The following is a 27,329-nucleotide window of genomic DNA, read 5'->3' on the forward strand; positions in this document are numbered from 1 at the left end:
TTGGGGTTGCAGGAAGAGAGGGAAGAGAGAAGAGGACAGGAAGTAGGGGGGAGAGAGAAGACCCTCCATATGTTGGTTCACTTCCCAAAGGGCCACAACTGCTGGGGCTGGGCTAGGCCAAAGCCATGAGCCTAGAATTCCATCCAGGTCTCCCATGGGGGTACAGGGGCCCAAGGACTTAGGCTATTGTCCCATGCTTTTCCAGTCACATTAGCAGGGAGCTGGATGGGAACTGAAGCCAGGACTCAAACTGGTGATCAGACGGGATGTTTAAGATTCAAGGCTTATTAAGTCTGTACTATTCAGAATAGCTATAGTAGTTTTGCCCTTTTTATCATTATGCACCTACAACATATTTTCTCAACGACTAAGTTAGATGGTTAAAGAAAAAAACTTTTCATCCTACATCTACAACAGGGTTAGGCCATGAACTTTTGAGTGAACTGAACTATTTGGGTGAAGACGCACAAGCCAGCTATATTATAGGATGGACAGAATAACAACCATGGTGAAGCAACCCCAAAAGCCCATAAGGAAGAGCAGATAATTACATTTCACACTTTATCAGGGGAAACAGCCCACAGGCTTTGCCTAAAAATCATATACATGACTCCCTCATTGTACTCCCCTACCTAAAGTATTACCATACGACCCTGACACCTAAGCAGACATCCAATAAATGTTATAGCAATCATGTCAGAGAAGCATATATAACACCACTTTACTAGATGGAATCTGCTAAAGACTGAGTTAAATGTCTGATGTTCTTTGAGATGGATTTATAAGAAAATGGTAAAATTTTCTAACTTTACCTGATAGGATGGATAAGACCAATGGTTCTTGTTGTATTAGTATTATTAGGATTACTAGAGAATTTCTTAGCAATGCAAACTTATCAAGCCCCCAGAATCAAAAATGTAGGGGTGGGGACGAGAAAGGCCAATTTAGAGCCCGATACATGCATTTTTTATTATGAAGGAAAAGTGTGTTTTGCCACCACCAAGACAAGTTTAAGAACCAGATTACTTGACATTCATATAGGTCAGCCTAGTGGCTTTTATGATACATGTTCCTGGAGAACTTTCCACAAAATTTGTAGTTCATTAATCACTACTTACATTGACAAACAGCCCACATTGCCAAGTTTACTGAATCATTAAAAAAACTACAAAAAGAAATCATGCACAAAATTAACTTTTCACTAAGACCCAAATATGATAGTCAATCTTTTCCCTAAACTTATCAATTAAATAGTTTTGAAAATACCATGTACAAAAACACAAAACATACATAAATATTTAGGCAAAAGAATTTAAACAACCAGTGATTAATATCCCTAATATGGCTTTTATAGTAGAAAAAAAGCAATAGAAAAAGAAGTAAAATATATGAACACACAGTTTAAGTAAATAAATTATGGTACTTTATTCAGCATATTTTATTCATCTGTAAGCCATTCTTTTAACAGCTACCACTTAAAAGTGAGTTATAGCTAACATAAGTTTTTTTTTTTTTTTGAGATTTATTTATTTACTTGAAAGGCAGAGGCAGAGAGAGAGAGAGGTCTTCCATCCACTGGTTCACTCTCCAAATGGCTGCAATGGCCAGAGCTGGGCCAATCCAAAGCCAGGAGCCAGGAGTTTTTTTCAGGTCTCCCACATGGGTGCAGGGGCCCAAGCACTTGGGACATAACAAAGAGTTGGACAGGAAGTGGAGCAGCCGGGACTCGAACCACTACCCATATAGGATGCTAGCACTGCAGGCAGCAGCTCTACCCACTACACCACAGCACCGATCCCACAGGTGATATTTATTAAACAAGGTATTAAATTTAAAAACAGGACAAAAAATTCAGTGACAAAAATACCTCTAATAGATCAACATAAACAGGACAAAAATACATACAAAAGAATTCTTTTTTTTTTGAACAGGCAGAGTGGAAGGTCTTCCTTTTCTGTTGGTTCACCCCCCAATGGCCACTGCGGCCGGCGAACTCAGCCAGTGCACTGCACTGATCTGAAGCCAGGAGCCAGGTGCTTCTCTTGGTCTCCCATGCAGGTGCAGGGTCCAAGGTGGGCCATCCTCCACTGCACTCCTGGGCCATAGCAGAGAGCTGGCCTTCCTGGAAGAGGGGCAACCGGGACAGAATCTGGCGCCCCAACGGGACTAGAACCCGGTGTGCTGGCGCCGCAAGGCGGAGGATTAATCTAGTGAGCTGTGGTGATGCCCCAGAAGAATTCATTTAAGGTTATGGGGAGGTGAGCCAAGGGGAAAAAGACTATTAAAAATCACGACAGTATTTCTGATTATAAAAATAATACAAAATTATTTGAAAATAATCTATGTAGGGACTGGCACAGTAGCACAGTGGGTTAAATCCCTTGCCTGGAGCACCGCCACCCTATACGGGCGCCAATTCTAGTCCCGGCTGCTCCTCTTCAGATCCAGCTCTCTGCTCTGGCCAGGGAAAGCAGTGGAAGAGGTCCAAGTCCTTGGGCCCCTGCACCCGCATGGGAGACCCAGAGGAAGCTCCTGGCTCCTGGCTTTGGATCAGCACAGCTCCAGCCATTGTGGCCATTTGGGGAATGAACCAGCGGATGGAGGACCTCTCTTTCTCTGTCTCTACATCTCTCTGTAGCTCTTTCAAATAAATAAATCTAAAAAAAAAAGAAAATAATCTATGTAAAAACTGAAAAGTAAATATAAAAGAATTATTTGTAGTTTATGTATCAATGATAGCTTCTATTATGTACTTCCTACATGATTGGCATTAAACCTACGAGTTTTATAATTCTACAAAGTATGAGGCAGATATAATTTCCAATTTACAGATGCAGAAATTGAGATTAATTTGACTTGCTGACAGAAGTAGGTCTAATGAAGAGCCAAGGTTGTGGCCCAGTGGGTTAAGCTGCTGCTTGTGACACTGGCATTGTCTGAGTGCCAGTTCAAGTACTAGCTCTTCTACTTCTGATCCAGCTCCCTGCTAATGTGCCTAGGAAGACCTGCTACCCACATAAGAAAACAGGAAGGCATTCTGGAATCAGTTGGGCCCACATTTGGCTGTTGTAGCCATTTGGGGACTGAACCAGTGGATGGAAGATCTCTTATTCTGACACTCTGCCTTTATAAAAACCAAAAAAGCAAAAAACAGGAAATAGCACTATGGAGGGTTAAGTTGCCCCACTTATTTGAGTCCTGACTGCTCTGTTTCTGATTCAGCTCCCTGTTAATATGCCACCCATGTGGAAGACCCAGATGGAGCTCCAGGCCCTCAGCTATGGCCTTGCCCAGCCCTGGTATAGCAGCCATTTGGGGGAATGAACCAACCAGATGGAAGATCTCTCCTTTCTGAGGCTCTGCCTTTGAAATAAATAAAATACATCTTCAAGAGCATCATCTGGGTCTCCCACGAAGGTGCAGGGGACCAAGCATTTGGGCCATATCTGCTCTTTCCCAGGCACATTAACAGGGAACTGGATGGGAATTAGAGCAGACAAGACTCAAACAGGTACCCATGTGGGATGCTGGCATTGCAGGTAGTGGCTTTACTGTGCAACACTGGCCCCAAATAAATCATATTTTAAAAAAGGTTCAATAAGCCATCACCTTTATGGAATGATGTGAAGCTATCTTCATCAATCTTTTAGGTACAGGCCCAAAAGTACCAGTCTACACCATCAAACATACAGAAGGGTTCCTATAGCTTCACATGCTGCCAACAATCACCATTATATAGTTTTCTAATTTCTGCTAATTTGATGTTTACAAAGCTCTATCTTGTTTCTTTACTTTAATTGTTGAGTTTGGGTACCTGCTCATGTGCCAAATGTCTTATTTTATCAATTGCCTACCAAAACTGTTTGTTTATTCTTGTTGATTTTAAGAAGTTCTTTGGATGTTCTGTATTAACAGACCCATGTCAGCTTTAAAACATTGCTAAACATCTCTCAATCTATTGTGAGTCTGATAACTTTTGTCTTTGGCAATGCTATTTAATTCTGTTGACCAGCTGCTATTCCACCAACTGTTTCAAAGTACTGGTCCATGACAAATGAGTTTGCACCAGACTGTTATTTCACTACAGTAGCAACTACACTATTTAGTACAATTGACATTTTTTTCTCAGTGAAGGCGTATTGATTTACATTCCAGTGTAAGTGCCTAAGGAACAGCATTGAGCTAGTGTTATTAAAAGATTTTTATTATAAAATTTAAATTTTTACAAGATTATTCATTTTTTGAAAGGCAGAGCAAGAGAAAGAGAGAATTTCCAACAGCTGTTTCACTCCCCAAATGGTCACAATAGCCAGGCCAAAGCCAAGAGCCAGGAACACTATCCTGATCTCCCACATGGGTGACAGGGGCCAAAGCACTTGGGCCATCTTCCGTTGCTTTCCCACGTGCATTAGCAGGAAGCTGGAACAGAAGCAGCCAGGATTCAAACCAGCCTGCATTTTAAGCAGTGGCTTAACCTGCCACACCACAACATAGGACTCTAAAATTTGAAATTTTATCCATAGGTGTGGCTTTATGGATTTTATGAATACCTTCCCCACAACTGAATCACAGTATAACCCCTGTTTTGTCTTCTCTTATGGTTTTACCCAATATAGCTTATTTTATGGGTACTCTATTTATTCATACTGTAAACTATGCTCTTTGCTCCAATCATTTTCTAACTGGTTATCACTCATACATACACTAATCTTTTACACAGTACTTTAATATTTTTAATAATTTTACATTGTGTCCTCACGAAAATAACACATTTTCTCTTCAATATGCATTCTTTCTTTCCTTTCTCTTACTATATAGCTTATGTTCTCTGGTGCAAATTAAAACACCAAACTAATTCCCAGCATCCTTGTGTGACTTTTTGAAAACAGAGATTTATTTATTTATTTGAAAAGGAAAAGTGACAAGGAGAGAGAAGAGACACAGAGAGAGAAAGAGATCTTCCATCATCTGGTTTACTCCTGGGGTTGGGCCAGGCCAAAGCCAGAAGTTAGGAATTCCATCTGAGTGTCCCCTGTAAGTGGCAGGAACTTGAGTACTTGGGTCATCATCTGCTGGCTCCAAGGTGCATTAGCAGGAAGCTGGATTGGAAACAAAGGTGGGACTTGATCCCGGGCACTCCGACATGGGATGCGGGCATTCCAGGTGGCAAGTTAACCTGCTGCACTCCAACACCAGGTGGGTTCTGCCTTACTTCTGAATTCAACAGAAATGCTTCAGCTTCTCCATTTACAACTTTTGGTACATAATTTATAAATTTAGAATTTTCCTTTCCTGGCTTCATTAGAGTTTGTATCACTTATTGTGCTAACAAGCAGAACTTTATCAGATGCTTTATCTACTGAGATATGGCTTGTTTTTCCTCTTGCTACTTGGAATCTGATTTTGAACTGCCTTGTGTTTTTTCAAATATAATGAGGACATATTTACAATATGTTAAGAAATACACATTCTGGGGCTGGTGTTATGGCATGGCTGATAAAGCTGCCACCTGCGGTGCTGGCATCCCATATGGGCACTCGTTTGTGTCCTAGCTGCTCCACTTCCCATCCAGCTCTCTGCTGTGACCTGGGAAAGCAGTAGAAGATGGCCCAAGTCCTTGGGCCCCTGCACCCCGATGGGAGACCCAGAAGAAGCTCCTGGCTCCTGGCTTTGGATGGGCGCAGCTCCTACCACTGCAACCAATTGGGGGGTGAACCAGCAGATGAAAGACCTCTCCCTCTCTCTCTGCCTCTCCTTCTCTCTCTATAATTCTTTCAAATAAATACATAAATCTTAAAAAAAATACACACTCTGATGAATTATAGGTAACTGATGGATTTTCTCTATACTTTCCTGTATGCCCTAGAATTTTCACAATACATGCTATACAAACACAAAAGTCACATAAAAATGATTTTCCAGGGATGGTGCTGTGGTATAGCGGGTTAAACCACTGCCTACAGCGCTGGCATCCCAAATGGGCACCAGTTCAAGTCCCAGCTGCTCCACTTTCTATCCAGTTCCCTGTTTAATGCACCTGGGAAAGCAGTGGTGAATTGCCCAAGAGTTTGGGCCCCTGCACCTATGCGCAAGATCCAGAAGAAGCTCCTGGCTTCAGTCTGGCCCAGCTCTGGTCATTGCAGCCATTTGGGGAGTAAACCAGCAGATGGAAGATCTAAGTAACTCTGCCTTTCAAATAAAAAAAGATAAATCTTTTAAAAAATTAAAAATATGATTTTTCAGTAATCATGGAAACCATGACTAGCCTGAAACTCGAGTTCTGTTATTTTGGAGATAACCATTCTGTTAGACTCTAAAATGCCTGCGTTAGTTTTACTCCAAAAATATTTTCCAGCAATGGTTATCCCTCAAACTGGAGTATGTATAACCAATAAGCTTCTAGGAATATTGCACATGGCTTTGTAGAGCTGATCTTTAATATGAAGCCTTTTGCCTTCAATTATAATCATTATCATCACAAACTCTTAAGTATCCTACATCATACTTTGTTTGAAAACCACCTTGAGGTTAGATATATTAAATCCCAGATAGAAAAACTGATATCAGAGCTAATAAGCAACATGGGGCCAGGAATCAAATCCACTTGATTTTATTATACTATGCTTCTCTGTCACACAGGATCTGATTTTGAATTTTCTTTGCAGAAGAGAAGCTGCAAACAAAGAAGCTTTCAAACAAAGTGCTTCTGCTTGAGTTCTTTAAAATTCACTACTTAGGTTTCTTTCAACTTAGAAAAGTGAGCCCCAATATTTCCATTCCCTTAGGCCAGCAAAGTTAACTTGGGGATTCTAACCCATTCTGACTTTAAGAAGCACCCGTGAAAGGAAATATATGCTCCAGTATTTGTTCCCTTCTCCTCTTCACCAAATACTCACCTCTGCCAAATGTTGCAGCCGTGTTAGCAGTGGGGTCCTCTTGTCAGATCCCAGACGTGTGATATAGTTTGATCTTTTGCTAAATACATACAGAAGGTTAAGGACAGCCAGCACCACTTGCATATCAGAGGACGCCAATAAAGTTGTCAAATGCTACAGGGACAAAAGGGAACAAAGTTCATGGTACCAGGGACACTCTGGCCTTGGAAACTTAAAAGAGCAATGTAACAATGTATTTGGTAACACTGACAAAGCTATTGAGTGGTCACAATACAAAAAAATTCTAAATATGAGAATCTACAACATGTCACCTGGTCCAAAAGGAGCTTACAATCTGGCAACTAGCCGGTAAGTACAATAAATGTAAAAAATGTAAGCAAATGTAAATAGCAGCTTAAAATTACATAAATGTCCCCACATGAAGGAAGACATTACAAAAGAGACAAATGTGACCTAACACATTAAGCTTCCAAGTGGACTAAGGTACTGTCACACATACAGACTTTTATCTTGTCATAATCCTCAAATAAGATAGATTAACAAGTATTTACACAGCATTTATATTGTATTAGGTATTATAAATAATGAAAGAATGCATTTGCTGATTGATTTTTAACAAATTTGTGCATCTGCAAATTTAGGTATCCATAGGGGATGTTGAAATCAATCCCCCAACAGATACCAAGGGAAGAACGTGTATATTTTGGGGGAGAGTATGAAAGAGTAAAGAAGAAAATGAAAAGCAGCATACTAAAACTTAAGTCTAGTGGTAGGTATGTAAATGTGTTAAGGCAACCAAACTATTTCTAATAGTTTAAAAGTAATCTGAGACTGCTCTAACAACCTGGGATGAAGACTAACTCTGGCAACTTTCCTAGAATACTTCAGAATATATATTACATTTCTCATTCATTTCTTCAATCTTGAAACTCAGGGTAAGGTGGTAGTACAGTACCTTCCCATCAATCCTAAGAAGCATGAAATCTATAATACAAGAAACAATCTTCCATTGTTTGTACAAAGAAAAGCCCAGAACTTCAGAATGAAAAGGAAAGAAAGCAAACATTAGAGAGAAATAACAATCTTTTTTTTTGGAGGAGTGGGTATAAACAATTCTAGTTAAGAACAGCCTACATAGGGCTATAACTTCCCCCTACCTCTATGGAACTGTACAGATGCCGAGAAAAGCTGTATTCAATGAGCAGGGCTGTGAAGTTCAACACAGCCAAAAGAAGCATTTTCAGTTGCTCTCTTTCCGGTCTATCACATACGAGCATCCATGACATGTTCTCCACTGTCTGTCCAGCATCTGCCAGAATTCCATCGAAGCGGTCCAACAGGTCCACCCAGTGATATAACTCGCACTGCAGAGGGGAAAAGAGGATATCAGAATATGGGAAAAGCACCGTATGCATGCCTTGCAGTTGAGCTTCCGTACGAGAAATTGCTGAGTATGGCACTTTGTCAAATTCTCTTCCTACTTTTTGCCCATATGAGAAAGAGCATATTCTGAGCTAAAAAGAACCTGAGAGTTCGTTTGTATACATCTCAAAGTAACGTGTCAACACCAGTAGACACAACAAAACCTTAATGATAAATGTTCAAGAGGGAGAATTCTGGCTACATGCTGAGATCTACGAAGATAAGCACTGACCCTATAAGAACTCATTTAATCAGAAGGGTTCATTTTTAGTTACCTAAAGAAAATTCTTTTAAACTAAAGGTAAAAATCTGTAGACTATCTCAAAGTCATACTGTCAAACTAAAAGAACTCTGTGGTTGACCTTCTTTATTATCACTTATGCAATCCTTGGCTAGACAAGTTTTCCCTTTGAAAATTTTCTTGGGAACGATTCAGGTTGAAGGTCACTGGTTTAGAACTGTGCTAGGCATATGCTACCTACTTATTAGGTAAGTGCTGTGACTACTCCATTGTGTTGCTATTTCTGTATCAAAACACACAGCACGACGTACTAGTAAAGTGAGTCGTATCTTCTGGAAGCATGAGTTCACATACCTTTCCAATATTCCATGTTTTGATCTGCTGTAGTTCCAAGAGGAGTTGCTCATCATTACAAACTTTGAGTTTGTCTATTAAGGCTCTGCAGTCTGCAGGCTGAGAAAAACAAATACACACAAAAGGTGTTTTGGAATATGTGACAGAGAGAGGGAGAAAGGGAAAAGTGGCCCTTGAGCCCACACAGTAATGTAATTTATGCTAGAATACAATACTTAAGAAAACCAGAGATTTGCCACATTATCATAGGATTACATTGGAAACCAAGAGAAAATGTTTCTTTCATAATAATCCATCTGTGCTAAAAACTTGATAAACCTATATACATGCAAAGTTCTTGGAAGGTTACAAATAACAGAAACGAAGGGAAAAGGCTAAACATTAACAGCAATTTGTATCAGAAAAATACAACCAGTGAAATCCCAACTAAAGGTGAAGATCAGCACTGGCTACATTTTCCTCCAACATTAAACCCTCCAACTGAGGGAAGGCAAAGAGCTTCTGAACTTTGTCAAACTAGGACGACTTCACTCCTTCTTGGGGTTCCCATTTCCATACATTTTTGCTTACTGATGAAAGGGCTTGTCTGCCAGGTAACAAGGAAAGGTTTGAGAGTTTAAAGTATCCAAAAGTAGAAGGGAGGAAGAAAATACAAGCTGGGACAGAAATGTGCTGTTAATGGATGACGCTGTGGTGCAGTGAGTTAAAGCCCTGGCCTGAAGCACTGGCATCCCAAAGTGGGTGCTGGTTCTAGTCTCAGCTGCTCCTCTTCCCATCCAGCTCTCTGCTATGGCCTGGGATAGCAGTAGAAGATGGCCCAAGTTCTTGGGCCCCTGCTCCCACGTGGGAGACCCAGAAACTCCTGGTGCCTGGCTTTGGATCAGCGCAGCTCTGGCTGTTGAGGCCATCTGGGGAGTTAATCAGCGATGGAAGGCTTCTCTCTCTGTCTCTACCTCTCTGTTTCTCTGTCTTTCAAATAAATAAAATAAATCTTTAAAAATATTTATTTATTTGAAAGGCAGAGAGAGGGAGAGACAGAGCTTTCATCCATTGTTTCATTCCACAAATGCCCCTATCAGCTAAGAGCCAGGAACTCCATCTGGTTCCCCCACATAGGTGGCAGAGACTCAAGCACCTAGGTCATAATCTGCTTTCTCAGGCACGTTAACAAGAAGCTGGATTGGAAGTACAGCAGCTAGGACTCGAACCTGGCACTTTGATATGGGATACTGGTGTCATAAGCAGCCGCTTAACCTGCAGAACTACAACAGCAGGCCCTACACTTTAACTTTATAAAGACAGAACAGTACCCTGGGAAGGGGCCCAGATTTGTAACCAAACAAATCTGGGTTCCGTTTTTGAGCTGTGTTTAGTCAGGTATCTGATCATGAGCAAGTCCAATCACTTAGGTTTCTTGCCTGAAACAGAATAGCTACCTTAGAGACAGGAAACTCAAATGTCTGCCACATACGTGAAGAACTTATCTCACATAACAACAGCTTAAATATTGAGAGGCGCAGACTTTGGAATTAGGTTGTCGATAAGCTAACTCTTTGAATCTCAGTATTCTTTTCTACAAAATGAACTAATGCCACTTATGTATACAGCAATACAGCAGTTGAGACTCAAACTGTGGGAATTTTATTTTCGGCATCTAAAACACAATGTGGACTATAACAAGAGCTTTAAAAAAACATACACAGTATGGCTAAAACTTCTAGAGTTCTTAATTGTGATTCTCTTTTTGGGGCACCACATGCATCCTTGACACCGAAGTCAAATAACTGGGTCTCCTAGATCATAATGTCCAAGTAGTAGGGCGGCTTGCATCAGAGCTTCTGCAATCTTTTCTAGATCCAAACCTCGCTAGCACTTTAGCAATGGCCCACTGAATGCTTTAAAGGTTACCCAGTAAATAGATCAAGATAGCATGACCAAATATGACAAAAAATCCAAAAGAAGTATCCTATACAGCATTCTTCTCCTTCACTGTGTGTGGGACAAGGTGCAGGGACTTGTCTTGCTTTTGAAAGGCATATCTCAATGTCTGTCAGACCTCAAAACCCCTAGAAATATTCCTTGTGTGGCAGCCCTGAAGCTTTCACAGGGTCCATTTCTGACCCTCTGGCACATGCATTTCTGAGGCACCTAAGATGCTTGTATTTCCTGCTCCCAAGAACCAGTTGGCATAATGCCATCTTTACCCTATTAGCCTCACTATATAAATGTAAACGTGATTTTTCCTTACTCATCCTAACATAAACAAAAGAGCTTGCCAGTTCAATAGCTCCATACCAACAGCCAGGGTTTCTATTGATTTGTTCCAACAGATATCAAACCTAGGGGAAAAATCCTTTGCACTGCTGTTGCTCTACAAATTATCAATGTAAGATATAATACCTAGTATTGACCACACCGTGGGAAAATGAACACTCTTACATTCTACTTGAGGAAAAAAGGCAATTCAAGTCTTAAAAATGTATATAGTTAGGCCAGCGCCGCGGCTCACTAGGCTAATCCTCCACCTTGCGGTGCCAGCACACGGGGTTCTAGTCCCGGTTGGGGCGCCGGATTCTGTCCCGGTTGCCCCTCTTCCAGGCCAGCTCTCTGCTGTGGCCAGGGAGTGCAGTGGAGGATGGCCCAAGTGCTTGGGCCCTGCACCCCATGGGAGACCAGGAGAAGCACCTGGCTCCTGCCTTCGGATCAGCACGGTGCGCTGGCTGCAGCGCGCCGGTGGCGGTGGCCATTGGAGGGTGAACCAATGGCAAAAAGGAAGACCTTTCTCTCTGTCTCTCTCTCTGTCTACTCTGCCTGTCAAAAAAAAAATGTACATAGTTGATAACCTAAAAATTCCACTTCTAGAAGCTTATCCTAAGTAATCTGCTAGAAGCTAGGAAAAATTAACCAGAAATTTGGATCAAATCCTTTATAATCCACTAAGTTAAAAAAAATACTATTTCTTTTGATGATCTATAAGGTTAAAATTATCGGGATGTTTACTAGTTTTGTTCTTTTCTGAAATGTTTTATGCTCATTTTGTCATTGGGCCATTCATTTTTCCTACTGATCTTACTACTAAAGATAGTGATTACACTGAAGTATCAATATTTTTCCCAGCTAGTCATGTGCCTGCGCCACTGTCCCTGCTTTACTAAGTTATAACGGATATAAAAAACTGTACATAATTGGTGTATATAATTTGGTGAGTTTGGATATACACATAAACTCACATTACCGTCACCATAACATAACCCAGGCAATAAATGTTTCCATCACCTCCAAGTTTCCTCCTACCCCTTTTTGTGTTCATGTTAAGAAATCTATTAACAAAATTTTAAGTGCACAATACTTTTGTTGACTACAGGCAATATGTTGTACAGCACAACTCTAGAACTTACTCATCTTGTATAACTAACTTTATATGCACTGAACAACTTCCCCCATTCCCTGGCATCCACCACTCTATTGGCCATCTCTGTGTCTATTTTAGATGCCTCACACCAGAGGCATCATACAGTATTTGGACCTTTACAACTGACTTAATTCACTTTGCTTGATGTCTTTCAGGGGTTGATTTCCAAAACATACATATATATATATATATATATAATATATAAGGAACACCTGCAGGGGCTGGCTTTGTAGCACAGCAGGTTAAAGCCACCAACTGCAATGCCAGCATCCCATATAGGCACCAGTTAATAGTCTCAGCTGCTCTACTTTCGATCCAGCTCCCTGCTAATGTGCCTGGGAAAGCAGAAGATGGTAAGTACTTGGGCCCCTGCCACCCACAAAGCTCCCGGCTCTTGGCTTCAGTCTAGTCCAGCCTTAGTCGTTGCAATTAATTGGGGAGTGAATCAGTGGATGGAAGATCAATCTCTCTCTTTCTCTCTCTGTCTCTCCCTAGAATTCTACTTTTCAAATAAATAAAATAAACCTTTGAAAAAACTCAGGGCTTCTAGCCTAGCAGTTAGATCACTGGTTAAGATGTACACGTCATATCCAAGGGCCTAGGTTCAATACCTGGCTTTGGCTCAAGTAAACAGATTCCTGAACCCCATAGGAGACCTGTATTGAGCTCCTGGCTTTGGCCCAGTCCAGTCCTGGCCATTGCAGACATCTGGAGAGTGAACCAGTAAATGGGAGTCACTCTCTGAATGTCCGTCTAATAAATGAACACTTTTAAATACTCAGAAGCAAAAGCCGATAAAAGTAACTGCAAGAGATAAATAAAAAGAATATATTCTCGGGGCCGTCACTGTGGTGTAGCAGGTAAAGCATCCATGGCCTGCAGTGCTGGCATCCCACATGAGCGTCAGTTTGAGTCCTGGCTACTCCACTCTCTGCTATGGCCTGGGAAAGCAGAAGATGGCCCAAGTCCTTGGGCACCTGCACCCACATGGGAGACCTGGAAGAAGCTCCTGGCTTTGGATCAGGCCAGTTGCAGCCATTTGAGGGGGGAGTGAATCAGAGGATGGAAGACACCTCTCTCTCTGCCTCTTTGTAACTTTACCTTTCAAATACATAAACTTTTTAAAAAAAAATCCTCTCATATATATATATATGGCATTCAGTAAGAAACACAGTCACATGACAATGTCAAATACAAAATGAAAGCTATAAGATAACTGATACAAGGTCCAAAAGCTTGAAAAATACATAGATTGAAGCAATACAGGTTAGATCAGTGAAATACTTCTTCCCCCATCTGATAAACTTATAAAGGTTGAAAAGATAATCTGTGAAAAGATAACACCAGTGAGGATACTGGGAAACAATACTGATGAACGGGCAAGATAACTGTGCACATGCAATAATTTTTAAAAGACTGGAAGAAATACAAAAATGTTAAGAATGGAGATCCTTCAGTGATAACTTGGTAGATAGCTTCATTTTTGAAAAACAAAAAACAAGCAGTTTGTATTTAAAAACTTAACTAATTTATTACATGTCAGACACTGTGCTAAGTAATTGGCTCGTATCAAGGAGGGAGGAACTGTTAACCCATTTTGCAACTGTGGAAACCAGGCAAACTAATAAACTCTCACCTACAAATGCAGGTCTAATTCTAAAGATTGTGCGCTTTGAACTACAGCACAAGGGTCTACAGGAGTATCTTAAGCAATGTTTCCTTAACTTCAGAATGCAGGGTTCAAATCAGCTGATGGCATACTAGACTGAAGCTGAAATTCTACTGCTGAAATAGGATCAGCTGACATGGACACACAATACAGAGGTTAAACTGAATTGTATGATTGTTTATTACTATAAAGAAAGCTAAAACACAGGCTTCACAAGAACACCAGTAAGTTGTTACTACTTTCATTTCCAAGAGTTACAATGAGAGAGGAAGAGACAGAGAGAAAAGAGATCTTCTGCCCACTGGTTCACTCCCCAAATGTCTGCAATGATCAGGTCTGGGCCAGGCCAAAGCCAGGAGCTCCATCCATGTATCCCACGTGGGTGCAGTGGCCCAAGCACTTGGGCCATCCTCCAATGCCCTCCCAGGTCATTAGTACGGAGCTGAATCAGAAGCAAAGCAGCTGGGACTCAAAACTGGTGCCCATATGGGATGTCAGCACTGCAGATGGTTGCTTAACCTGCTACACCACTGTACTGGCCCCACTACTTTAAATTCCTACCCCCCAAAAAATCATGGGAGCAGGTGTTTGACACAGTGGTTAAGATGCCACTTGGGATGCCTACATCCTTATCAGAGTGCTTGGGTTACAGGTCTCCCTCTGTTTTTAATCCAGCTTGCTGCTAACACACACTGTGGGAAGCTGCAGGTGACGGCTCAAATACCTGGATCCCTGCCACCCACATGGAAGACAGATGGAGTTCTGAGACCCTAGGTTTGCCTTGATCCAACCCTGGCTATTTCAAGGATTTGAACAGTGAATCAGAAGATCGAAGATCTTGATCTTGATTTCTCTGCCTTTCAAATAAAACTAAAAAAAATTTTTTTAAATATTTAAAAAAAAAAGAATAAAATTGTATGAGCTCTCACAGCTACAGTCAGAATTTTAATCCACAGTTGCTCTTTCCATTATACCATACTGCCTTTCAATGCATAGGAATAGCAGCCTAAGAGCCTACTTCAGTTATACAAAGAACTGTCTAGAGCTCATTTTCCATGGGTCACTTGGCCATTCAATTTGTTAATCAAGGGGAGTTCAAAACAAAGTTTTAGTGTTTCAAGGCAAGTAGCTGTTTTACTGCACTTTGCATATGAATGCTGACATTTCTGGAAGATCAGTATGGATGAACCGATCACAAGGATTTTTCTCTGTAATGAAGAGATAGGCAAAGCAAATTTCTAGATACTTACGGCCTCTGTAGGTGTCTTTTTCAGTTTAGTCCTGTCTACTTTCATGATTTCGATTATTTGCTTTATGATCTGAAAAGAAAAAAATTCCCAAAAGAAGTGAGAACTTAAAGCTACAATTGAAAGCTCCACAAGCTTAGACACAGACAACATACAATGTAGACTCTGTCATATTTTTAAAGTAAAAATACTGGAAGGATGCTATGCTAATTCAGAGGCCCGGCTATTAGTTAGTAAGGTGTACACACATATACAACACACAAGGATTCAATCAAGGTAATTAGCATCAATTCATTTAAAAGTGTTATCATTTAATACTTTTCTATTTTATTTATTTATTTATTTTTTGACAGGCAGAGTGGAGAGTGAGAGAGAGACAGAAAGGTCTTCCTTTTGTCGTTGGTTCACCTTTCAATGGCCGCCGCGGCCAGCGCACTGTAGCCATCGCACCACGCTGATGCGAAGGAAGGAGCCAGGTGCTTCTCCTGGTCTCCCATGGGGTGCAGGGCCCAAGCACTTGGGCCATCCTCCGCAGAGAGCTGGCCTGGAAGAGGGGCAACCAGGACAGAATCTGGCGCCCCAACTGGGACTAGAACCTGGTGTGCCGGTGCCGCAGGCAGAGGATTAGCCTATTGAGCTTCGGCGCTGGCCATCATCTAATACTTTTCTATAAGGAGGATTTCTGAAGGAAAAAGTTGATACTTAGGGTATAAAATTCCATATTCCTTTTTAAGAAATTACTTCAGTAACTAATACTAAAAAAAGCACACTGCCAATAACCTCAAAATATTGAAACGAAGCCAGTAAGATTTTGGCAACAATCTTATCCATGTAGTGCAAATAATAGGCTGAACTATTTGTACACTTACTCTCAGGCTTGCATTTTTCTCCCTTTTATCACAAAACTGTTTACATCCATCACATCTATTATATATCAAGTAGCTGTCATACTATTGTGGCTGCAGTCATTAGCTGGAAGGCTACTAATACTGCTTCTACTGTATGAAGTACCAGTTAGCCCTGACACCATACAACTCAAATAACAGATGATTTCCCTTTGGGATCAGGAACAAGGCAATGTCTGTTCTTACCCCCTTTATTCAACATTATGTTAATTTTAACCCCTATAATATGGCAAGAAAAGGAAATAACACGCATACAAATCAAAAATGAAATAACACTTTCCCTCTTTGCAAATGACAAAGGATTATCTACACAGAAAAATCCCACAAATCTAATACTCATAGCAAAGTTTATTTTTTGACACAAAATGTTTTTTTAAAATTCCTGCACAGTTTTAAAAATAGCACCTATTTTCAGGAACTTTGAATGCGAATGGGAATATGATTGCTTGCATGGATGGATTTTTTGGCACCACAATAAATTCATATTTCCTAAAAACTTTTTGAAGCATCCTCATATTACATGTCAACAAATAGGAAAGCTCGATATTGTCAAGGCGTTAGCTATTCCGAACTTCACTTATAGAGCCAATGCAAATCTAATAAAAACCTCAGCAAGTTATTCTGTAGATACTGACAAAATCATTCTAAAATTCATATGGCGAGGCAAAAGACTGAGAATAGCCAACACAGTATTGAAGGAGAACAAAATCAGAGGGCTCATGCTACTTTAAGATTTACCATAAATGTACAGCAGTCAAAAGACTGGAGTACTGGTGAAAGAACAGGAAGGGGAAGCCAGAGACAGACTCACACAGCCAACTGATCTTTGGCAAGGAAGAAAAGGCAATAAAGACAAAAGAATTTTTTCAATACATTGTGCTGTTAACAGGACATCAACATGTACAAGAAATGCAGACCAACATTACACCCTTCACAAAAATTAACTCAAAATGGATCAGAGACCTAAATGTAAACCTAAATGGAAAAGCTAAACTTTACTTCCAGAAAATATCACAGGAGAAAAATCCAATTACCTACAGTTTGGTAATGACTCTGTAGATATAACCAAAGGTATGATCCATGAAAAAAGTTGATAAACTAGACTTTATTAAAATTAAAATCTGCTCTGCAAAAGACACTATCAAGAGAATAAAAAGACAAGCCAGAGGCTGGAGAAAATATTTGCAAAAGACATACAAAGAAAGGACTGTTATCTAAAACACACAAAGAACTCTTAAAACTTCGCCTTAAGAAGTGAGCCAATTTAAAACATAGGCCGAAGACCTTAACATATACCTCTCCAAAAGATATGCAGCTGAAAAATAAACATGCAAATATTTTCCACGTAAGTCATCAGGGAAACACAAATTATAAGGAAATACACTCATGAGAGTGACCAAAACCCAGAACACTTGAACACTAAATGCTGACAAGACTGTGGAACAACAGAATTCTCATTCACTGCTGGTGGGACTGCAAAATGGTACAGGTACTTCAGAAGTTTTCTTACAAACCTAAACACCTTCTTACCACAGGACCCAGCAATCACACTCATTTATATTTATTCAAGGAGTTAAAGTAAGTTTTTACAAAAATCTACACGTAGATATTTATAGCTTTATTCCTAATTGCCCAAACTTGGAAGGAACCAAGATGTCCTCTGGCAGGTAAATGGATAAAGGGTGGTAGAATCAGACAATGACATGTTATTCAACCCTAAAAAGAAATGAGCTATTAAGCCATGAACAGATATTGAGGAAACTTAAGCGGTCATTTCCAAAAGGCTACATACAGTATGATTCCAACTATATGACATTTTGGAGAACTATGCAGACAGTTAAAGATCAGTGGTTGCCAGGGATTAGTGAGGAGGAAGAAATGAACAGGCAGAGCCCAGAGGATGTTTAGTGCAGTGAATCTACTCTATGATACTATAATGATGGATACATGTCATTTTAAGTACGTCCATACCACAAAAATTAAAACACTGAGGGAAAATCCCAATGTAAAATTATGGGTTTTGGGTGACAACAATGCACTAATATAGGTTCAACAATTCTAACAACTATGTCACTCTGGTGGAGGAACCTTGATAATGTGGGAGGCTATGCATATATATGTATGGGGGAAGTGGAATATGGGAAATTTCTGTATTTTCTACTCAATTTTGCTGTGAACCTAAAACTGCTCGAAAAAAAAAAATTCTATTTAGAAAACCTCGATCATTATTCCAAAATAAGAACATGGATTAATTTGTGTGCTGAAATAAGCAATTCACAATCATTTAACTGGTTTAAAAATTATGTTAAAGTCCCTGGTAAATCTTCACGCAAGCATCTTGCTTTAACTTAGGATATTGTGCTAGTCAAATGTCTGCAAAGATACAAAGACTCTGGCTAAGTAATGCAGAAAGTAATTTACTGGAAGGATACTGGATAGTTCAAAGAACTGACAGACGGCTGGATCTACATTCAAAAACTGGAAGGAACCAAGAAACCTAGAACTACAGCCAAGGACCTCCCACAGAAACACTTAGTTGGGAGTGCTTCTGCTGCCAACAGAATGAGTTCTAAATCATCTCAGGTTATTTGCATCAGTGGCTCTAGACTCTAAGTCCTAAGTGTGAGCCTGTGATGCACCCAGTTTAGAAAAAAAGCCAAAACAAATGAACAAACACACACAAATTTCTACACAAGTATAATGCTAATCTGGCTTCTGTAATTCCACTGCCAATATTCATAATTTAAAAAATAAAGATAACACTGCCTATGAGTCATCAAGTTAGAAAACTCCAGGGTGGGCATTTGGCCTAGTGGTTTAAGATGCTATGTCCTGCACTGGGAGTACCTAGGTTCAATGCTCAGCTCCAGCTTCTGACTCCAGTTGCCTGCTAACATGCACCCTGGGAAGCAGCAGTCATGGATCAAGTAACTGGGTCTTTGACACCCATGAGGGAGGCCTGGACTGAGTTCTCAGCTCCCAGTTTCGGCCTGAATGGACCAGTGGATGGGAACTTGCTCTACCTAATAAACTTGGGGGAAAAAAATGAAAACTCAGAAGTTTTATTCCTAGCTATCATACTTCTAATCTGGTTTCACAGTGAGAGGGGATAATGTCTTCTGAGTTTCCAACAAGCCAGACAATACTGAGGCTGGTGTTTCCCAAAATGTGTTAGAGCCTTGCTCTGTGCAGGAAGACAAGGATCCGGTAATTTGGTAAATGTTACAGAATCTCCCTTCCTCTAGGATGGTCACATGGCTGACATTATTAGTGGCTCTGAGAAATCTTGGGTAAAGGAAGCTCATTAGGGCACAGAATCATTTTTTTCCCAGTGGTATCTACTGAAAGTCCAGCAATTTAAGTATCCCAAAGAATACACTTTGAGATACACTGCCAAGGGTCTTCATGCAATATTCTTTCATACTCACACTGATTTCAAAATGTTTTTACACAAAATAAAGTTATTTTTTAATTTCATTTTTATGCACACTTTGAAGTGCCTTCATAAAACCCTCACCACTCTAGTCAAGTTTTACATCTGTTTATAGATAGAAACTGAGGCTCAGGAAGAAAAGTACCTTGCCTGCTTGGTAAATGTTGGCATCAAGATCTAAATTCAGGTCTGACTCAAACCCATGCTTTAATAACATGCTATTCACTCTACCAGTTTTATTACTATAATAAATGCACATGAGAACATAAATTCATGGCAGATTCTTCTCCACTTTTAGATTCTATTGTTCAAAAGTATTCAAGAGAGGAAGCCAGAGCACAAGATGAGAAGCGGAGATACTGTCAATCTCAGTAATAAAGTAACGTAGGGATGTGTTCTACATACTCTTAGAAGCTAAACAGTTGAAAATCCAATTACATTTAAAAAAATCTAACAAGAAACAAAAATATTTAAAACAAATCCCTAGAAATGGCCTACTGCCTTTGTTGATCAGAACCAGAATTCTGAGCACCAAGCTCAAGTCAGAAAGATGGTCAACTTGAAGAAAACTAATGAATTATTGTTTTCAATCTTCATTTCAACTTTCCACTTACTTCTGAGGTTTGAATTTTGATTTTGTAGTATTAAAATATATTGAGGGGGCCGGCGCCGCGGCTCACTAGGCTAATCCTCCGCCTAGCGGCGCCGGCACACCGGGTTCTAGTCCCGGTTGGGGCACCGGATTCTGTCCCGGTTGCCCCTCTTCCAGGCCAGCTCTCTGCTGTGGCCAGGGAGTGCAGTGGAGGATGGCCCAAGTGTTTGGGCCCTGCACCCCATGGGAGACCAGGAGAAGCACCTGGCTCCTGACTTCGGATCAGTGCGGTGTGCCGGCCGCGGCAGCCATTGGGGGGTGAACCAACAGCAAAGGAAGACCTTTCTCTCTGTCTCTCTCTCTCTCACTGTCCACTCTGCCTGTCAAAAAAAAAAAAAAAAAAGAGAATTGGATTGGAGATAACTCAACAAGCAATAGTTTCAGTGGGACAGCAGAAAGGAAGCCATACTGCAGTGAGGCAGGTGATCAATGGGAAGTGAAGCCACACCAGCATGTGTAGAAGATGCTCTTGAAAGGCTGGCTGTAGAAGGGAAGCAGGGAACTATGGGGTCATTGAAAGGTAGAGGAGAAAGCAGGGGGAATAAAGACACTAGCATGGGTTCCTAAGTGGATGCAAATTATCTTATAAAGAAGGAATAACTGAAAGGGTTCCTAAGAATGTTGGGGGTAGGGAACCATTCAGCCTATTTCACCTTCACAAAAAGAGCACTTTGTGGATTTTGAATAACACAAACACTATCCAGAATTAGGACAATCCTTTCCCTTATCTCTTAAATCTTGACTAGGTGCCCCTCTCTATGTATTTACACAGAACCCTGTACCTACCACTATTAGTGAGAAAATGTCACATGGAGGGGGAAGTTTAAAAAAAAAAAAAATGGGAGAAGGGAAGACATGCACAACATTATCAAGTAGCTGCCTCTAGGTGGCAGAGTAACACAGTTTTATTTATGTTTCAGGCTTTTCATCTTTCCAAATTTTCTATAATCTATGCATCCATTTACAATCACAAATTCTTTGTGTAAAATTCTTCTTAAGGAAGAAAACAGTAGTTCCTGATCCAAACAAAGGACACGCATCAAAGAACAATATAATCTAAACAAACCCATTGGATTAACTGCTGGCTTGCTTTTGGAGGTTCTTTCCTACACCTTCTGGCTGTTAGGAGCTTGGCACTCAGAAAGCATTTGATTTTTATTGACATGACTGATTACTGGTAGGTAAGAGATGCTTGATATATCTATGGGTCTGGAGCTGAATCAAAATCGGCCTGAAAATCCCACTGGAGCTATGGAAATGAATTATGGTTTGTTTTTTAAACAAAAAATGTTTGTATAACACTAAACTCCAAAGCACCACAAAGCAAAATGCTTGTCTTTGCCTCCCAGTCTCTGAAAGTAAATTCAGGTGGGCGCTGCCCTGACCATCCATTACACTGAGAAGCAGCAAGCTAAATTATGAAGCCCAGCCTCCTCACTATTTGATTACAAAGGCACAGACATCACTGGTTAACTGATTTGTTAATGAAGACAACACTTTAAGTGTGAGACCTTACCATCAGTCTGGTTTCTGATTATCTACATTAATATCCAAATATTCTGAGAACCACCCTATGATCACAACAGCTAACATTTACTCTAACCTGTTATGCATTATCTAATTCTTAGAACTTGGAGGTAAAGACTGTGCCCAATTTACTGAGGCCATCAGTGGCCACACCAATACTTGTAAGTGGTAGAACCTGGATTCAAATCCAAATCTGGTCCACAACTCGTCAGTGCACATGTCTATATGCACAACTCACCCTGCCAACCCCACCTCACACAGACACCAGCCTCCCTATCCTTGACCACATAAAAGATGACTCCCATATGCCCTGAGGGTTGCTGACCTAGATTTTAATGGGCACTGCTAGTAAGATATAATAATAAAGCAACTGAAGAATGGCCTTTAATCACCCAAGACAAATCTGGAAAGTACCTGCAGAGACACCTTGAGAGTCAGTTATTTAAAACCACAACCACTATACCTCAGATTAAGTATATATGCCTTCTCTGCACTGCAGTATACTCAAGCAAGGGCAAGGATACTAAGAAAGAGGAACCTGAAACCTTCAACATCAACTTTGGATCTGAGAATGGTATCTGAGAACACAGTCCAGCACATGGTCTACTCCACAGTCCTGGGAAGCTGCAGATCCACCAGGCTACCCTATCCTTGTGCCGTTTACTCCCAATTACTCGAAGAAACTGGCATCAGAAGAACTTGGTAACAAAAGAGGGCTCATCAAAGTTGGAGATTATCAGTTTTGCCAGAGAGGAAATGGCAGTGTGCCAAAGAGCCCTTCTCATCATTCTCAACAAAAATAGAAGCAAAGCTTAAGTGTACGTTACACAAACTAAATAGAAGAGTCCTTTGTCTATACATTTTAAATTGGTTCTCTGGAATAACCTTAGCCTACCCTTTAAGAATTGTCTCCCATCCCCTTCTCTTATCTGTGGCTGAACTTGGTACAAAAAAACAATTATAACAATGACTGGTTATTCCCTATCTCACCAGTGTCAAAGATGCAAGTGCTCTAGCAGACTTGGCCGGCTCTAACAGGAAATCAGCCTTTAAGCTAATATTCTTAAGAGAGAAAGGTCTTCTCTCAGTTGGTTCACTCCCCTAATGGCTGTTACGGCCGGCGTTGCACTGATCCGAAGCCAGGAGCCGGGTACTTCCTCCCAGTCTCCCATGCGGGTACAGGGACCCAAGCACTTGGGCCATCCTCCACTGCCCTCCTGGGCCACAGCAGAGAGCTGGACTGGAAGAGAAGTAACCGGGACAGAATCTGGCACCCTGACTGGGACTAGAACCTGGGGTGCCAGTGCCGCAGGCGGAGGATTAGCCAAGTGAGCCACGGCTCCGGCCATGACAGGTGAATTTCACCCAGAAGTGCTACAGGCAGCATTAGATGAGTTCAGGAAAACATTTTCACTTATCAAAAGTCAAGTTCTTAAAAATCATCTAAAAAGATATTTCATCTTGAGACTAATTCTGAAAATTAAAAATGCCTGATCATGTAAGTATCTAATTCAATAGATCTGAGGTGGGACCATTTTATTTTTTTCAAACTATATAGGTGATCTGGCTGCATAGGCCAGCCTCAATGGCCACAGTAACTATGCTTTGTCTATCTGTGACTGACTTAGGAATTTGTTTAAAAACTGGACACAGCAGCGGGGCATAAATAAAACAGCCATGTGTTGATAACTGTTGAAGCAGGGTGACAGGTGGCATTCATTATACTATTTTCTCCTTTGGTATATTTTCATAAATTAGGCAAATTATTCTGTTGGATTCTCCTGTTCCATACTCCAGATTGCTACCAGAGCAACCTCCTGAAAACTGAGAGTCAATCTATCAAATAAAAACTCCTTACCTAAGCCAGCATCCAAGACTAGGAGCCGGTACCCACTTACCTCTTACTAAAGACATGACACTACATAACACCATCCCCCCTGCTGTATCAAGCATCTTAAAACTCTCTAACATTCAAGACTGCATTGTTCTTTCTGCTAAAATGGCTGCTTTCAGAATATTCTGTAAAGCTCACCTTAAGGTCAACTCTTCTATAAGGCTTTTCAGGTACCATCACCAAAACGTAAAAGCTATCCCTGCCTCCACTGTATCCTGCCTGCATATACCCTCAACCAACACACTGACAGTCTCCCCACTACACAGTTTTGCACAAATGGGCTGTATCATATTTATCTGCTCATTCCTGTCACCAGCATAAGAAGCAACATTTAGATTAGTACCCGAATGAATGACTATTCAGTAAATGTTTAACAAAGTAAAAAAAAAAAAAAAAAGCCTGGTTGGTTCACATTAAACTCTTGGCAAAATTTTCAACAGAGGAAACCAGATTCATTTAACCTTCATCTTTCTTTCCATTCAACAAGTATGGGTGGGGTCTTCAAAAAGTTCATGTAGCCGGCGCCGCGGCTCACTAGGCTAATCCTCCGCCTTGCGGCGCCGGCACACCGGGTTCTAGTCCCAGTCGGGGCGCCGGATTCTGTCCCGGTTGCCCCTCTTCCAGGCCAGCTCTCTGCTGTGGCCAGGGAGTGCAGTGGAGGATGGCCCAGGTGCTTGGGCCCTGCACCCCATGGGAGACCAGGAAAAGCACCTGGCTCCTGGCTCCTGCCATCGGATCAGCGCGGTGCGCCGGCCGCAGCGCGCTGGCTGCGGCGGCCATTGGAGGGTGAACCAACGGCAAAGGAAGACCTTTCTCTCTGTCTCTCTCTCTCTCACTGTCCACTCTGCCTGTCAAAAAAAAAAAAAAAAGTTCATGTAAAATGCCTATTATTGGGGCCGGTGCTATGGCACAGCAGATTAAAGCCACGGCCTGCAGTGCCAGCATCCCAAGGCACCGGTTTGGGTCCCGGCAGCTCCACTTCCAATCCAGCTCTCTGCTATGGCCTGACAAGGTAGAAGATGGCCCGAGAAAATAGAAGATGGCCCAAGCGCTTGGGCCCCTGCACCCACATGGGAGACCCAGAAGAAGCCCCTGGCTTCAGATCAGCTCAGTTCTGGCCACAGGCCATTTGGGGAGTGAACCAGTGGATGGAAGACCTCTCTCTTTCTCTGATTCTCTACCTCTCTCTGTAACTCATGAAAATTCAAACTGCAGATATTAACTTTTTGGACCAGAAAAACTTATCGCCCAATTCCATTTTCCAAGAACTTTCTGCAGTACCCTCACAGTTGTAATCATACTATATGCAGGGGGCATTGTTGAGATGGGTACTATAAGATAGCTAAGTGTACAGAAAAGCAGAAAATTTTTTTAAAAAGTAAAAAAAAAAAGTATGTTAGAGATTATAATACTATAAAAGCAACAAAGTCAACACATAAAAACACACAAAGAAAAGCTGAAAGCACAAGCAAGGTTTTATATGCCTTAATATATTGTGTCAAAAGAAATAGCTATGGGGGCCGGCGATGTGGCATAGTGGGATAAAGCCCTGGCCTGCAGCACCAGCATCCCTTATGGGTGCTGGTTCAAGTCCTGGCTGTTCCACATCCAATCCAGCTCCCTTACTAATGCACCTGGGAAAGCAGCAGAGGATGGCCCAAGCCCTTGGGTCCCTGCACCCACGTGGGAGACCCAGAAGAAGCTCCTGGCTTCTGGCCTCAGATTGGCTCAACTCTGTCACTGCAGCCATTTGGGGAGTGAACCAGCAGATAAAGACCTCTGTCTCTGTCTTCACCTCTCTCTGTAATCGTCATTCAAATAAATAAAATCTTAAAAAAATTACATAGCTACATGGGAGAAGGAACAGACATCTTAGTAATGTACTTATTTGCTCCCATAGATGTATATTTTCATTAAAAAATTTTTTTCATCTTACTTTTTCTTGACATGTCTATTTTTAAAACTTATATTAAAGGTAAAAACTAAGGAATGTTAGTGGAAAAGAGTCAAAATGAAGTAGAGGACAACTGACCTGGGCTTAGGTGTATGATCTTAGATAAGTTACTGTACCTCTCTGAGTCAGTTACCTCTGTCAAATAAAAAAGTTTATCTCATAGGATTGAGCCCAGCAAACAGTAAGTCATGTTGTTATTGCTCCAGATTAATGTAAGGGCTGCAACCTTATGCTAGATAGGCAGGCAGACAGATCTGATTAAAAGCAAGAAAGAGCTGGTCTTTTCAAACTGTGTACGTATGACTGCATAAGGAGAATGAACATACAGTATGTGTTAATCTCCAGATTGGTAGCATTAAGCACTGCAATGAACAAAAATTTAAACTCTACTTTTTTTTTTTTTTTTTTTTTTGACAGGCAGAGTGGACAGTGAGAGAGAGAGAGACAGAGAGAAAGGTCTTCCTTTGCCGTTGGTTCACCCTCCAATGGCCGCCGCGGCCGGCGCGCTGCGGCCGGCGCACCACGCTGATCCTATGGCAGGAGCCAGGAGCCAGGTGCTTTTCCTGGTCTCCCATGGGGTGCAGGGCCCAAGCACCTGGGCCATCCTCCACTGCACTCCCTGGCCACAGCAGAGGGCTGGCCTGGAAGAGGGGCAACCGGGACAGAATCCGGCGCCCCGACCGGGACTAGAACCCGGTGTGCCGGCGCCGCTAGGTGGAGGATTAGCCTAGTGAGCCGCGGCGCCGGCCAAATTTAAACTCTACTTTGATGACAAGATCGGGAGGCTCCAGTCTCATTCTCAGATTATAGTTCTCCAAAGGCCAACTAGCCTACTAAATACTGTGCAGGCCATGTCATTTAGTCAAAGATTTGAATTGGATATCACACTTCGAGCTAGCTCAAATGAATTTAGAAGGATCACAGACAAAAATTCTTTTCTATGATTTAAAAACAGCAAGATATTCACAGCAATTATCAATATGGCAGAAAGTTTTTCAATACGATGAAAATATTTCCAACTTCACAGGTTTGCTATGAGACTCCAATTAGTTCATTGATAAGAAAATCACAAAACAAAGTCTTTAAACACACAGCTAGATCCCAAAATGTGGGACAGACAAAACCAGCTCTGTTAGAGTAAATTTAAAACCACCACACACAGCCTGGCACACAGTCACTTCAAATGTTTTTAAATAAACCAAACAATGTGAACAGTCTGCTGCTTTCAAATATTTACAAGGGGGCTTCAAAAAGTTCTTGGAAAATTCCTATTTTCCTTGTAGTTCCATTCTCCATGAGCTCTTTTTGAAGTCTTCTAGTATATCTATTACATGAAATATGCTCGTCTATTCGCAAGGATACTCTAGTTCTCAGCCACCACTGCTTCTGAAGGCAATGTGGACCTTAAACAAACGGAAATATAATAACGGGGATCCCTTAAGGCACTATTGATAATACTCTGCCTTCAATTCAAAACAAAGCTTAAGCATTAAACATGAACAAGCTGAATTAGCCTCAAAAACTAAAAGAGCTATAAGTAACCAAGCCAGTTTTCTACTTGGCACACATTTCAAAGGTTTTTATATAATAAATAAATAAATAACACTTTCAGAAATACTTCACTTTTAAGCTGAGCATATTTTCACAGATCAAATAGTTGTTCCCAGGGTGGAAAATAGGCACTAATTATTTAGATGAATACAGTAATGCATACCTACTTCAT

At 41.1% G+C, this 27,329-nt stretch overlaps 1 protein-coding gene across 50 annotated transcripts in view; it reads right to left on the bottom strand.

Moving 5' to 3' along the window:
- The window catches only part of HUWE1 (HECT, UBA and WWE domain containing E3 ubiquitin protein ligase 1), a 142,696-nt gene that overhangs the window by 95,864 nt on the left and 19,503 nt on the right, over positions 1-27,329 (bottom strand). For all 50 annotated transcript variants that reach the window (XM_089324739.1, XM_089324753.1, XM_089324748.1 and 47 more), the window contains 4 exons: positions 15,245-15,313; positions 8,914-9,012; positions 8,054-8,260; positions 6,897-7,049 (listed from right to left, as the gene is read on the bottom strand). In XM_089324739.1, coding sequence (XP_089180865.1) covers positions 6,897-7,049; positions 8,054-8,260; positions 8,914-9,012; positions 15,245-15,289 — 504 coding nt within the window. In that variant the 5' untranslated portion in view covers positions 15,290-15,313. The remainder of the gene's footprint in view (positions 1-6,896; positions 7,050-8,053; positions 8,261-8,913; positions 9,013-15,244; positions 15,314-27,329) is intronic.

The sequence above is a fragment of the Oryctolagus cuniculus genome, chromosome X, assembly GCF_051225735.1.
Source record: "Oryctolagus cuniculus isolate XC-2025 breed Fujian yellow rabbit chromosome X, ASM5122573v1, whole genome shotgun sequence".
NCBI classification, from domain to species: Eukaryota; Metazoa; Chordata; class Mammalia; order Lagomorpha; family Leporidae; genus Oryctolagus; species Oryctolagus cuniculus.